This window comes from Phyllobates terribilis, unplaced genomic scaffold (genome assembly GCF_046119375.1).
Source record: "Phyllobates terribilis strain yellow unplaced genomic scaffold, ASM4611937v1 Scaffold_2__4_contigs__length_985480577, whole genome shotgun sequence".
Classification (NCBI taxonomy): Eukaryota; Metazoa; Chordata; class Amphibia; order Anura; family Dendrobatidae; genus Phyllobates; species Phyllobates terribilis.
In genome coordinates this window covers 686,531,501-686,547,571 of record NW_027362762.1, presented here as the reverse complement: position 1 = coordinate 686,547,571, position 16,071 = coordinate 686,531,501, and the positions used below count along the sequence as shown (strand labels likewise).

At 42.3% G+C, this 16,071-nt stretch overlaps 1 protein-coding gene across 1 annotated transcript in view; it reads right to left on the bottom strand.

The window, feature by feature from the left end:
• Nucleotides 1-228: 228 nt before the first annotated feature.
• The window catches only part of PM20D1 (peptidase M20 domain containing 1), a 102,518-nt gene continuing 86,675 nt past the window's right edge, over nucleotides 229-16,071 (bottom strand). Inside the window, exons 11-13 of the mRNA XM_073666948.1 lie at nucleotides 11,012-11,177; nucleotides 3,115-3,214; nucleotides 229-1,601 (exon numbers count right to left, since the gene is read on the bottom strand). Of these exons, the coding sequence (XP_073523049.1) occupies nucleotides 1,472-1,601; nucleotides 3,115-3,214; nucleotides 11,012-11,177 (396 nt within the window). The 3' untranslated portion in view covers nucleotides 229-1,471. The remainder of the gene's footprint in view (nucleotides 1,602-3,114; nucleotides 3,215-11,011; nucleotides 11,178-16,071) is intronic.

Here is a 16,071-nt window from a genome sequence, read left to right as displayed (position 1 = left end):
GCATTGTACTCGCATGACATTCGCATGACACTTGTCATACTTTTCTGGATCAACATCATAACGAACGATTTTTTTTATGCAGATGTGATTGAGGCCTTACACCTACTACATATTGGAATAGGATCTTGGAGATGGGAATACCCCTTTAACAAACAAGTAGATAAACAAGTAAATACAATCAGTGATTCAGAGAACACAAAATACTGTAGATTCACAAAGAAGTCTGACTAGATTATATTATTTTTATTTATTGGGGTTTTGGGTTACACAAAATAATATTCACAAAAAAATGTTTTTGAGTGCTTTTCCAGTACATGTTCACTTTACTACAAATGGATTATCAGAAGAAATAAATCAGCACAAATGAATGTTAAAATCTGAATAACCCATTCAAATCCATTAATGCCAGATACAAATCTATGTAAAAAAAATTGAACAGCGCTTCATAGGGCAAACAATTAATGTTTAATGGTGGAGGTAAGCAAATCCCTTCTAGCCCCCCTTGTGTTGTCTCCCACCGTTAGCTGTTGTGATCTTATATTTGCCTGTTAAATTTATATTGAAGTTGCTCCTTGTGACCCTTCTCCCAAAGCACAGCTAGTCCTTCAATAGGAATTTAAGTCCAAAGGGAACAATTAGAATATGGGGTGAAAAATTAACATCTAAACCCCCTTAGTACATTAAAGTCTATACCCACCAATTAAAAAAAATATATATTTTTGAATGAATTTCTATTTCAAGACTGTAGCAAAATTAATTCAAAATATAAAATATACAGTTTATTTTTTTAACCAACACTTTCAAGAGCGGCTGCGGCCTTTTAAGATAGATGCTTTACTGTAACTCTTTGGGAAAGGCTTTGCTGATCCTGTCTGAATATGTGTCTCCCGCATTAAGATGCATTACAATTGTGTAAACAGGCACAAAAGCACTATTGTTTTTTTGTAGAGATGATCAAATCTGCCAAGATTTGAATTTGTGAAGGTGAATATTTTTTTTAACTATTTGTCTGTCCCTCTATGGTTTAACAATATGGTGACTGAATTTTGCTAAATTCACATAGAGGAAATTGCAAAAATTCTGTATTCTGGAGAACATGATATTTTTGCAAAATTTGAGGTGAACTCAATTTCACTGGAGTCAATTTGCTCCTCTCTAATTACTTGTCTTATGAAGCCATCAAAATAAGTTGGTAGTTTTTCTATATTTATTATTCAGGCTGAGACTGAACTTTCTTATTACAATCATATTACACTTGTAATATTAGTGATTAGTAGTCACTCATGACCAAGCAGGTCTTCTACTAGCAGCAGTTTCATCACCTCCTTAAACATTCCCTGTTTTTGGTCAAAAAGTTAAATATTCAAGTTTGACATTACTATAATAAATGATATCGTCAACCATTCAAGTCATAGTGTAGATAGGACTTATTTCAGGAACACTTCTAGTATCTTCACCCTTATCACCATCATTATAACTCATGGGTGGCTTGATGAACAACAGGAACTTTATCAGAGTCAGCATTCTGGATCAATTGATAGTAAAACTGTGTAAGGCGTTCTAAGTTCTCCAGTGAAATTCGCTCATTTAACCCATGGATTCTGAAAAGATAAGAAGCAACTAATAGTTATTTTAGCGCAGACTAAATAACTGGTTGTGTCACGACACAGCTGTCGGAAGATCCGGGACCAGGGGCACCTACCCTGTCCCTAACGCTAGGGGGCGCCCTAGCTCGCCCTATTCCCCAGGATATCTCAGAAGGTGAGGATACCGGGCCTCCGCCCTCGCCCTACTTCCTGAATAAGCCCTCCGTCTGTTCACCTTCCCCACCTGGGGAAGAGGGGCGCTACTGTGCACCCTAGTACACAAACCCAACGAACAGGGCAACACAGAAAATACACAAAATATTCATTCACATATAACAGAGGAATGCACCGGGGTGTGAAGGTAAAGGAATAAACCAAAGTAGAGAAGGTTAAGGGATAATCACGCATGCAAACCAAACAACAGACACTCCTCCAACTCTCCTTCTCATTACAACACCTCTCCCTCCATAAGCATGCAGCAACAGCTAGCTCTGACAAGGATTAGTATCAGAGCCCAGATTATAAAGGGAAAAGGAGTGGCTAACTGAGCTCAGCTGTGAACACAGGGATTTCCAACATGGCCGTTTAACCTCTGTTCTGCCAGAAGTAAATAAACACATTTAAAATGACGGAGAAGTGCTTCTTCTTGCAGCTGGAGTAGGAGCCATCTGACGTTGTGGCCTTCTGGCTCCACTCTGTCATGGTAACCCCGTGACAGGTTGCTTACAACACTTATTGAATTTTCTAGGTATAAGACATATTTTGCTCATATGATCTGTGAATGAGGATTTTTCGGTCTCTTCTATTTATCTCTATACAGACTACATGAAAAACAGCAATCAGCTCAAACTTGAAGCCTGTAATTCATTACAACAGTTGAGTGTGGCGTTTCAGAGATAAGACCCCTATTATTCATATGTCAAATCATAAAAATTAAATATGTCCAGTCCCTTAAAAGGAATCTCTCACCAGGTTTTTGCTAACCCATCTGAGAGAAGCATAATGTAGTGACAGAGACCCTGATTCTAGCTATATATCACTTTCTGAACTGCTTGCTGTCAGTTTGATAAAATCACTGTTTTATTTGCGGCAGATCTACCAGATCTCTGAATGTTGAGTTCTGTATAACTCCGCCCACACCACTGATTGGCAGCTTTATGCTATGTACAGTGTACACAAAAAGCTGCCAATCAGTGATGGGTTGGGGTTATACTGAGCTCATGAATATGCTTGACTACCTCATAGATTTACTAGTCCTCTAGTGATAATCTACTGCTGATAAAACAGCGATTTTATCAAAACTACACTAAGCAGCCCAGTAAGTGATACATTGCTGGAATCATGGTCACTGGCTTTACATTATGCTGCTCTCAGACTTGGTAGCAAAAACCTAGTGACAGATTCCTCTTAACCACTCTTTTAAATTACACTGATGTGAGTTTATAATATTTTTACAAAATCATTAAGTCAATTTGCATGAGTAATTCCAGATGACTAAAATAAGAGAGTTCTTTCAGTCATCTCTTACCTGCTTAGATCTTCAGGTTTCAGTTTGAAAGGGCTAAACCGATATATGCTGTCACTCAGATTAACAAAATGACGGCTGTCAGTATTTCCAATGCAGACACCTAATGAAATACACAAGCTGGGCATTATTTCTGTACTATATGCAATGCAAGCACATAGGAGTCATTTATTGTAGAAGTTATGGTAGAATATGGACATAAAAAGTCACTAGTTTCAGTTTACACCTATTTTGTGACAAACTGATTTTTATTTTTTTAATTTACTATCATATACGCAAATATTTATATACTATACAGGCGAACAGATAAGCAACAATGTAACAAATGTATAAAGGCCTTGTCACACTTAGCGACGCTACAGTGATCCCGACAACGGTACGCCCTGTCAGGGATCGTTGCTGCGTCGCTATGTGGTCGCTGGTGAGATGTCAAACAGTCAGGCTCACCAACGATCAGGGGAGCAGCGACATCGTGGAAAGAATCTTTCCATGATGTCCTGCTCCTGGTTACCAGCCTGCTGAAGCAAGAGCAGGCTGGTAACCATGATAAACAGTGGGTTACTAGGGGCACACGCGCACCTAGTAACCCGCTGTTTATCATGGTTACGAGCCTGCTACGGTGAGCGAGAGGTTACCGCTCACCGTAGCAGAGTGGTAACCATGATAAACAGCGGGTTACTAAGTGCGCGTGTGCCCCTAGTAACCCGCCGTTTATCATGGTTACCAGCCTGATCGTTGGTCCCGCTGGTCACACACAGCGATGTGTGCTGACCAGCGGGAGGGCAACGACCAAAAAAAGGTCCAGGACATTCTGCAGCGATCAGCGACCTCACAGCAGGGGCCTGATCGCTGCAAAGTGTCACACATAGCGACATCGCTGGTGAGGTCACTGTTGCGTCACCAAAACCTTGACTCAGCAGCGATCTCGCTAGCGATCTCGCTATGTGAGACGGGGGCTTTAAGGGGTTAGCAGGCTTTTGATTAATACTGTTGAAACACTGGTCTGTGTAGATGACCCCCATGGTGTTATAGTCTAATGTATGTTACCATTTCTATAAATAAATATTTTCTCAGCAAGAACAGTGACGGAGATTTGTCAAAAGTGAAGGAGTTCATTATAACAATGAATCAAATTACTTGTCTAATTTTTAAGAACTTTTTAGAACATGATTGGTCTCAATGATTAATTTTGATAAATGTACTGAAAAGGATTACACTTTTTTTAATTCTTTTACTTATTAAATTGCATAAGAACAACAAGAACTTAAAACACTTAGTGTGCCAAATTCGTAATTAATGGTAAATAACATAGTACAATGTCCATATAAGTAGTCATAAGGAATGTGACTTAATATCTTGACATTCAGGTCATTAAATTCTTATCAACAATTATACAATAGAACGACCCAATGTAAAGTTTCTTCATAATATCAACCAAAAATAAGATGTATACCAACAGAGAAGCAGATAGAGAATAAAAAAAGAAAGCAGTAGAGAAAGCACAGGGGAAGAAAGACAGGGAGGGGGAGGGGGGTTGTTTATCAGACTAAGGGTCCTATGTTCAGTGATCCTCGATATATGCCCGGTACTCAGCAGAGAATCTAAAATAGAGCAGGTAAAACCAAGTTTTATAAAAGCGGTCATAAGAGTTATCAGCTGTAGCAGTCAGTTCCTCCATCAACATCATCTCATTTATTTGAGAGAACCAAAGGGCGATTGTTGGAGCGGTATCTTTTTTCCAGAGAAAGGGGATGCACGCCTGAGCCATCACAATTAGGTGCCTCAGTATAGAATGCCTGTATATCCCCAGATATTTTAAAGCTGAATTAGCCCACTTAAAGCTATAAGCATTTTTCAAGGGCGCTACCACAGAAGGGGTATTAACATTCGGGATATCTGACTTGGAGAAATTGATCTTAAAGTTGGATAAGCAATTGTACAAATGGAATTCTGACATCAGGCTCAGCAAAAAAATTGCTTGGTTGTTGATGAAAAAAAGCAGATCATCTGTGTAAGCCACAATCTTAATAGGTGCACCGCGGATGCTAGGACTCATAATGTTAGTGTTAGCTCGAACCCTTCAAAGAAAAGGTTCCATAGCCAGTATAAAAATTAGAGGTGAAAGCGGGCACCCTTGGCGTGTACCATTACATACGTATGTCGAAGTCCCGTAACAGAACTCCCATTTACTTTCACTCTGGGGGTCGGCTTAGTATATAGTGCGGAGATCCATCGTAACATGTTAGACTTTTAACCTAGGCTACGGAGTGTCTCATCCATGAAAGACCAATTTACTCTATCAAAGGCCATTTCTGCGTCTGTAGAAAGTAACAAGAGGCTGGAACTTTATTCTAGCTATATATATAAGGTTCAGTATCTTGGTAGTATTGTCCCTAGCTTCCCTCCCTTTCATGAAACCCACTTGATCTGGGTGAATAATGAAAAAGGATTAAACATAAAATAAATTAACTAAAATAATTTCACTATTAAAACTTGGCAGATAAAATGGAGATGAATAAAGTTATTCACATCATAACTAAAGGTAATCACAAAACTTTTTAGGGACAGGCAAAGGTAGAAAAATAATATATTTCATACAGTGGAGAAAATAAGTATTTGATACAGTGCTGATTTGCAAGTTTTCCCACCTACAAAGAATGGAGAGGTCTGTAATTTTTATCGTAGGCACACTTCACCTGTGAGAGACAGAATGTAAAAAGAAAAACCAGAAAATAACATTGTATAATTTTAAAATAATTAAATTGCATTTTATTGCATGAAATAAGTATTTGATCACCTGCCAATCAGCAAGCATTCTGGCCCCCACAGACCTGTTAGTTTTTCTTTAAGAAGCCCTCCTACTCTGCACTCAGTACCTGTTTTAATTGCACCTGTTTGAACTTGTTACAGTGGGGAAAAAAAGTATTTAGTCAGCCACCAATTGTGCAAGTTCTCCCACTTAAAAAGATGAGAGAGGTCTGTAATTGACATCATAGGTAGACCTCAACTATGAGAGACAAAATGAGAAAACAAATCCTGAAAATAACATTGTCTGATTTGGAAAGAATTTTTTTTCAAATTTTGGTGGAAAATAAGTATTTGGTCAATTACAAACAAGCAAGATTTCTGGCTCTCACAGACCTGTAACTTCTTCTTTAAGAGGCTCCTGTAATGCACACGCCCGGGCTGAGCGGCGTGTGCGTGTGATTCCACTGGACCGTGCCGGAGAGTGAATGCCTGGAGGGGCGTAACTAGGTATTCACCCGATCCGACCAGGGTCGCACGACGGCATACGACGCCAGTGCACCCAGGAGGAACTGAGCAGAGGGACCAGGCTGTTGACCCACACAGGGGAATACAGGAACAGACTGGTTAGGCTGGCACACAGACTTTGTTGAGCTGACTGGTATATATGTAGCTTACCACGGGCCTGGGTGGTCTGGAGTTGGGACCCGGTCCTATTTGTCTACCCTTTTATATGCATTACTTCAACTTTGATATACAGTAAGGTTTTTAATATAGGCAGTATAGGTACCGTCCCAATTTAGGGTCACCTTGCCGCTGGTGGGACGGCTTGTATACTTTTTTTGATCAAAAATAGTTCACTAAGTACCCTATATTTATTATGCAACTTTGCTTTACATTTATATATAATGATGGTAGGGTATGAGATATATTTTTGTCTTTTGTCTTTTGTAGGTTTTGGCACACAGACTGGTGGGAATAGGCAGGCACGACTGGTATGCAGGCAGGGGGGTACAGGCAAGCACGGCTAGAGTGCAGACAGGAAGGCACTAGCAGGTAGGAACACAGGCGGGATAGGACCCAGTACACACTGGGACTCTGGAACAGAACCACAGATGTGGCAGACAAACACAGCAGAGTGAGGCCGCCCAGAGAGGTGAGCGAGAGCAGGGCAGGACGAGACCGCCTGGAGCGGTGAGCAAGAGCAGAGCAGGACGAGACCGCCTGGAGCGGTGAGCAAGAGCAGAGCAGGACGAGACCGCCTGGAGCGGTGAGCAAGAGCAGAGCAGGACGAGACCGCCTGGAGCGGTGAGCAAGAGCAGAGCAGGATGAGACCGCCTGGAGCGGTGAGTAAGAACAGAGCAGGACGAGACCGCCTGGAGCGGTGAGCAAGAGCAGAGCAGGACGAGACCGCCTGGAGCGGTGAGCAAGAGCAGAGCAGGACGAGACCGCCTGGAGCGGTGAGCAAGAGCAGAGCAGGACGAGACCGCCTGGAGCGGTGAGCAAGAGCAGAGCAGGATGAGACCGCCTGGAGCGGTGAGCAAGAGCAGAGCAGAACGAGACCGCCTGGAGCGGTGAGCAAGAGCAGAGCAGGACGAGACCGCCAGGAGCAGTGAGCAAGAGCAGAGCGGAGCGAGACTGCCGGAGCAGTGAGCAAAGGAGTCAGAGCGGAGCGAGACTGCCGGAGCAGTGAGCAAGGAGTCAGAGCGGAGCGAGACTGAGCAGGGGGAACAGGGCTCTGTTCACACGGAACAGACAGGAAGGGAAAGGCAGAGCCAGATACCCACAAGGTACTTGCAGTGAAGTAGCGATTGGAAAACAAACACACAAACGGGAGTACAGAAACAACAAGCAGGAGTTAGGCACGAGTTCAGACTCTGCAGAAAAAGGAAAGGAACGGACATAGAGGCAAAACAGGTAAAGGATAGGAGAGAGTTCAGACTGGAACTGAGTGTACGGAAGAGACCGACACTGCAGCGGGATACAGGAGCGGGTCTGGGAATACGGCCCCCAGAGAGGCGGGACGAACACGCAAGGAGCGTGTTCAGACAGGACAGACAAGATACAGGAGCGGGTCTAGGTAATCAGCCCCTAGAAGGCGAGAGGAACAGGCTAGGAGCGAGTTCAGACAGGACAGACAAAATACAGGAGCGGGTCTAGGTTATCGGCCCCTAGAAGGCGGGAGGAACAGGCTAGGAGCGTGTTCAGACAGGCCTGGAAATACAGCCTCCAGGATAGGCAGACAAGAGAACACAGAACGGGACCTGGCACCTTCAGAGTGCAAGCACACACTGAATGAAACACAATGCTCAGGCAGGGATTGATTGGAGCAGCTGGGTTATATACCAGGTGACAGACAGCAATAGGCTGAGGACGCACAAGGGGTGTGACCCACAGCAGGTACAAAAAGCAGGAAGTGATCGGGCACCGCCCTTAAGCAGCAGAAACAGACACAAACAGACAGCATGGAGGGAAGCCAGAGAGACATTCTGGACTGGAGATCAAGTGCGTGCTCTTGCACAGTGGGAGATGGACCACCATGCAAGGGCACCGCCAGGTATGTTACAGCTCCTCTGTCCTCCACTCATTACCTGTAGTACTGGCACCTGTTTGAACTTGTTATCAGTATAAAAGACACCTCAAACAGTCACACTCCAAACTCCACTATGGTGAAGACCAAAGAGCTGTCGAAGGACAACAGAAACAAAATTGTAGCTCTGCACTAGGCTGAATCTGCAATAGGCAAGCAGCTTGGTGTGAAGAAATCAACTGTGGGAGCAATAATTAGAAAATGGAAGACATACAAGACTACTTATAATCTCCATCGATCTGGAGCTCCACACAAGATCTCACTCCGTGGGGTCAAAATGATCTCAAGAACAGTGAGCAAAAATCCAAGAACCACATGGGGGGACCTAGTGAATGACCTGCAGAGAGCTGGGACCAATGTTACACAGGCTACCATCAGTAACACACTACGCCGCCAGGGACTCATATCCTGCAGTGCCAGACATGTCCCCCTGTGTAAGCCATTACATGTCTGGGCCCGTCTGAAGTTTGCTAGAGAGCATTTGGATGATCCAGAAGAGTATTGGGTGAATGTCATATGGTCAGATGAAACCAAAGTACAACGAACTGTTTGGTAGAAACACAACTCATCGTGTTTGGAGGAGAAAGAATGCTGAGTTGCATCCAAAGGACACCATATCTACTGTGAAGCTTGGGGGTGGCAATATCATGCTTTGGGGCTGTTTCTCTGCCAAGGGACCAGGACAACTGATCCATGTACATGAAAGAATGAATGGGGCCATGTATCGTGAGATTTTGAGCGCAAACCTCCTTCCATCCGCTAGGGCATTGAAGATGAAACGTGGCTGGGTCTGCAGCATGAAAATGATCCCAAGCACACCACCAGGGCAACGAAGGAGTGGCTTCGTAAGAAGCATTTCAAGGTCCTGGAGTGGTCTAGCCAGTCTCCAGATCTAAACCCTATAGAAAACCTTTGGAGGGAGTTGAAAGTTTGTGTTGCTCAGTGACAGCCCCGAAACATCACTGTTCTAGAGGAGATCTGCATGGAGGAATGGGCCAACATTGTGTGCCAACCTTGTGAAGACTTATAGAAGACGTTTGACCTCTGTCATTGCCAACAAAGGATATATAAACAAGTATTGAGATGAACTTTTGTAATTGACCAAATACTTATTTTCCACCAAAATTTGAAAATTTTTTTTTTCCAAATCAGACAATGTGATTTTCAGGATTTGTTTTCTCATTTTGTTTCTCATAGTTGAGGTCTACCCATGATGTCAATTACAGGCTTCACTCATCTTTTTAAGTGGGAGAACTTGCACAACTGGTGGCTAACTAAATACTTTTTTCCCCACTGTACCTGTATAAAAGACACTTGTCCACACACTTAATCAATCACACTCCAAACTCTCCACCATGGCCAAGATCAAAGAGCTAAGGACATCAGGGACAAAACTGTAGACCCGCACAAGACTAGGATGGGCAACAGGACAATAAGCAAGCAGATTGGTGAGAAGGCAACAATTGTTGGCACAAATATTAGAAAATGAAAGAAACACAAGATGACTGTCAATCTTCCTCAGACTGGGGTTCCATGCAAGATTTCCCCTCGTGGCGTAAGGAGGATTCCAAGAAAGGTCAGGAATCAGCCCAGAACTACATGGAGGACCTGGTCAATGGCCTGAAGAGAGCTGGGCCCACAGTCTCAAACATTACTGTTAGTAACACACTATGCCATCATAGATTAAAATCCTGCAGGGCACGCAAGGTCCCCCTGCTCATGCCAGCACATATCCTGCCTCGTTTGAAGTTCACCAATGACCATCTGGATGATCCAGAGGAGGCATGGGAGAAGGTCATGTGGTCAGATGAGACTAAAATATAACTTTTTGGTATCAACTCCACTCGCCGTGTTTGGAGGAAGAAGAAGGATGAGTACAACCCCAAGAACACCATCCTAACCGTGAAGCATGGTGGGAGAAACATCATATTTTGGGGGTGCTTTTCTGCAAAGGGGACAGGACGACTGCACCATACTGAAGGGAGGATAGATGTGATCATGTATCGCAAGATTTTGGCTAAAAATCTTCTTCCTTTAGTAACAGCATTGAAGATGGGTCGTGGCTTGTTTTTCCAGCATGACAATGACTCGAAACACACAGTCAGGACAACTAAGGAGTGGCTCTGTAAGAAGCATTTCAAGTTCCTGGAATGGCCTAGCAAGTCTCCAGACCTGAACCCAATAGAAAATGTTTGGAGGGAGCCGAAACTCAATGTTGCCCAGCGACAACTCTGAAACCTAAAAGTTCTGGATAAGATCTGTATGAAGGATTGGGCCAAAATCCCTGCTGCAGTGTGTGCGAACTTGGTCAAGAACTACATTAAACGTCTGACCTCTGTAATTGCAAACAAAGGTTTCTGTACCAAATATTAAATTCTGTTTTCTATTTTATCAAATACTTATTTCATGTAATAAAATGCAAATTAATTATGTAAAAATTATACTATGTGAGTCTCTGGATTTTTTTTAAGATTATGTCTCTCACAGTTGAAGTGTACCTACAAAAAAAATTGCAAAATCGGTAGTGTATCAAATACTTATTTTCCCCACTGTATATCATCTTACCTGGAGCAACTGGGGCTGCTGAGAAGACAGAATGAATTGTTCGCTGCAAAGTCTGGTATCCAAAATTTGATTCATCATAGGGACTAATAGGAAGAGGGTCAAATGAGTTGAGAACTGAAATTTCCACTCTTTCATCACTTATAGTGTTCCGAATTATGTCCAATGCCTGCGAAATTAACAAATGGCTGATGGATTATGACACGAAAATAATATTCCCAATTTTTGGCTTAGTCCTAACATAAAATTAATCATGCAAAACCCAATAAAGCAGAAAAATCTTTGTTTATATAGATCAGTTAATATTAAAGAATAATACTTGAACCAATACTCGGATCCCTGCCAAAAATAGATCAATTACTACAATATATAGGAAATGTAGATTTCGTTATTAACACAAAGTTCACAAAGATAATAAATAAGGAATGTGGTAATAGCCTTACCTGTGTAAAGGTCTCATACGACAATTTCATCCATAGTGACAGGTACAGTAGTGTTCAAATAATAGCAGTGTGTTCAAAAACATGAGTTAAGCATAAAATCTTTATCCTAGTTTTTCTTTCCATGCATTGGGGACATTGCACACTGTTTTCTAATTCAAAACATGAAGCGAAATGTATATAATTTTTAACTACTTTACAGAAAATAACACAAAATGAACATTGGGATGTTCTAAAAAATAGCGATGTCTGCATTTGTCTTTACAAATTCACAATATGTACCGTATATACTCGAATATAAGCCGACTTTTTCAGCCCATTTTTTAGGCTGAAAAAGCCCCCCTCGGCTTATACTTGGGTATATACTTGAGTATATACATAGTCCGGAGGTGGATAGTGGGGGTGGGGTTGTGGAGGCGGAGGAGCAGGGCACACGCAGTAGCCGGCTGCTGCAGCTACCACGTGTGCCCGCTGGTAAAGAGAAATTAATATTCACCCTTCTCCACGCCCATGTAAGTGGAGAGGGGTGAATATTCATTTCTTTAATAGCGTGCGCGCAGTGTCAGCAGCGCCACAGCTATCGCTGCGGCTCAGTGATCCTCTGTGCCGGCTACTAAAGAGAATGCATATTGGCGTGGAGAAGGGTGAATATGCATTCTCTTTAGTAGCGGGCACACAAGACAGCTGAGCCGCAGAGGGAGCTGCAGCGCTGCTGACATAGTGCGCACGCCATTAAAGAACAATGATATTCACTTTTCTTCACGCACATAGTCCCGGCGTGGAAAGGAGTGAATATCCTGCAGCTCATCTCGGTGTCTGAGAGCGCATGGCAGTGACGTCATGCGCTGCTCAGATGCGGAGGCGAGCTGCTGCTAGCAGAACAGGAGCAGCGCTGGAGCAGAGGAGAGGAAGGTGAGTATAAGTGTTTATTTTTTTCAATGTGTGCAGTGATGGGGGGCCATGCAAATCAGGATAGGGGGACCATACATACCAGGATTGGGTCTGAGGGGGCCATGCATATCAGGATTGGGGATGAGGGAGCCATGCATACCAGGATTGGGGATGAGGGGTGCCATACATACCAGGATTGGGGATTAGGAGTGCCATACATACCAGGATTGAGGATGAGGGGGCCATGCATATCAGGATTGGGGATGAGGGAAACCATGCATACCAGGATTGGGGATGATGAGGCCATGCATACCAGGATTGGGGATGAGGGGTGTCATGCATCCCAGAATTGGGGATGAGGGGTGCCATGCATATCAGGATTGGGGGTGATGAGGTCATGCATATGAGGATTGGGTTGAGGGGAGCCATGCATAACAGGATTGGGGATGATGGGGCCATGCATACCAGGATTGGGAATGAGGGGTGTTATGCATACCAGGATTGGGGATGAGGGGGCTGTTCATACCAGGATTGGGGATGAGGGGGCCATGCATACCAGGATTGGTGATGAGTGGGCAATACTTACCAGGATGGGGAAATTTACCAGTAGCTGCTGCATATCCCACCGTAGGCTTATACTTGAGTCAATAAGTTTTCCCAGTTTTTTGTGGTAAAATTAGGTGCCTCGGTTTATATTCAGGTCGGTTTTACTCGAGTATATACGGTACTCTTTTTTGAGAATTTAGCATTCCTGTGAATCATTAACCTAATATTTAGTTTTAAACCCACAGTTTTTTAGAACTGCTTCACATCTATGTTGCATAGAGTCAAGCAACCTGTGGCACCTGTCAACTGTTATTCCAGTCTAGGATGCTTTGACTACATTCAACAATTTTTTGGCATTTGTTGGATTTGCCCCAGAAACGGCATTTTTCATGTCACCCCACAAGTGTTCAATCAGATTAAGGTCCGGGATTGGGCTGGCCATTCAATAACCTCAATTTTGTTGGACTGTAACCAAGATTTTGCTCGTTTACTGGTGTGTTTAGTGTCATTGTCTTGTTGAAACACCCATTTCAAGGGCAAATCCTCTTCAGCGTAAGGCAAGATGACCTCTTCAAGTATTTTAATATATATAAACTGGTCCATGATCCCTGGTATGCGGTAATTAGGTCCAGCACCATAGTAAGAGAAACATGCCCATATCATGATGCTTGCACCCCCATGCTTCACTGTCTTCAGAGTGTACTGTGGCTTGAATGCAGAGTTTGGGGGTCATCTGACAACCTGTCAGCAGCCCTTGGACACAAAAAGAACAATTTTACTTTCATCAGGCCACAAAAATGTTTCTCCATTTCTCTTTAGGCCAGTTGATGTGTTCTTTGGCAAATTGTACCTACTTCAGTATATGTTTTTTTTTAACAGTGGGACTTTGCGACTTCTTGCCAAGAGATTAGCTTCACACAGGCACCTTCTAACTGTCACAGTACTCACAGATAACTTGAGACTATCTTTGATCATCCTGGAGCTGATCATTGGCTGAGCCTTTGCCATTCTGGCTATTCTTCAATCCATCCGAATGGTAGTCTTCCGTTTTCTTCCACGTCTCTCTGGTTTTGCTTTCCATTTTAAAGCATTGGGGATCATTTTAGCTAAACAGCCTTCGGACATCATTGTCTGAACTTCTTTATAAGTTTTACCCTCTCCAATCAACTTTTTAATCAAATGACTCTGTTCTTCTGAACAATGTCTCGAACAACCCATATTTCTCAGGCTTTCAAGGAGAAATGCATGTGCAACATGTGCTTGCTTCACCGTTAAATAAGGGACACCTGATTCACACCTGTTTCTTCATAGAATGATTGACCTCACTAATTGAACTCCACACTGCTATTATTTTGAACACACCCCTTTAAATTAATTATTCAAATACACAGACTCAAAAACATGCAGATCATGAATGTTGAGTCTGTTGGTTTTCTTAGAATCTACTGCACCAACTGGTAAATTGGTTGACATGTGGTAATATAATTTATACCAAAACAGTGATTAATCTGGTTAGTCATACTGGAATGCTATTATTTTGAATACTACTGAATATAATGAAAATGTGTATGCATTTTTATGGGATTGGGTGGGGTGTTCTAATATACAGTGAAGGAAATAATTATTTGATCCCTTGCTGTTTTTGTAAGTTTGCCCACTAACAAAGACATGAACAGTCTATAATTTTAAGGGTAGGTTAATTTTAACATTGAGAGATAGAATATAACCCCAAAAAATAAAGAAAATCACATTGTTATAAATTAGATAAATTTATTTACATTTTGCAGTGAGAAATAAGTATTTGATCCCCTACAAACTATTATGAGTTCTGGCTCCTACAGACCAGTTAGACGCTTCTAATCAATTCGTTACCTGTATTAAAGACAGCTGTCTTACATAGTCACCTGTATAAAAGACTCCTGGCCACAGACTCAATTAATCAGTCAGACTCTAACCTCTACAACATTAACAAGTTCCCACCGTGTAGTTTTAGGCTGATCTCTTACCTTCCTCATGATCTAGGATACCCCACGAGGTGAGATTTTGCATGGTGCCCCAGATCGATGTTGATTGTCATTTTGTATTACTTCCATTTTCTTACTATTGCACCAACAGTTGGCTCCTTCTCATCCAGCGTCTTACTTATGGTTTTGTAGCCCATTCCAGCTTTGTGGAGGTCTATGATCTTGTCCCTGACATCCTTAGAAAGCTCTTTGGTCTTGCCCATGTTGTAGAGGTTAGAGTCTGATTGATTAATTGAGTCTGTGGACAGGAGTCTTTTATACAGGTGACTATGTAAGACAGCTGTCTTTAATGCAGATAACGAGTTGATTAGTGTCTAACTGGTCTGTAGGAACCAGAACTCATAATGTTTTTTAGGGAATTAAATACTTATTTCTCACTGCATAATGCAAATATATTTATCTAAATTATACAATGTGATTTTCTTGATTTTTTTTGGATATTCTATCTCTCAATGTTAAAATTAACCTATCCTTAACTTTATAGACTGCTCATGTCTTTGTCAGTGGGCAAACTTACAAAAACTGCAAGGGATCAAATACTTATTTCCCCCACTGTAAGTACAATTACACCGCACATGAGTCAGTGCGGTCTCCCAAACAGATCGCGTGCAAACAGTTCGCACGTGGTCTGTGTCACCGAGACAGTTGGGCTCCAGAGAGACACTATAGCGACCTGCCATACATTTTCTGATATATGTATTTGTATGCACATAGAATTAACTGGATTCATATGCTAGAACTCTCTAAGGGGTCATTTTTGTCCATGTGTCTTTTTTGTCTTATATGTTTTTTTAATTGCATTTTTAACCAAGTGGTGTTGTATGTCTTTTCTATAATAAAATTTCTACAATGTTTTCAATACACTGCCTCTATATTTGATTATTTACTATGCTTGGTTCCTACTCTACCCTTTGCTTTTCCTCTCTGACCTGCTGTTTATGTCAGTCGGCATACTGGGGGCACAAACGGCACAATGACAGGGTAGGAACAGGACATAGAGATCATAGATGTTCTGTCACATAACATTCACAGGACAGATCATCCCTGACGCTTGTTTCACCGGAGGTACCGGCTTTTTCTAAGAGCGGAGTCGGCCGCCTCCTCAAGCTATTTATGCATCCTGTCATGATTGACAGGTATGGCAGCCAATCAAATTGTGAAT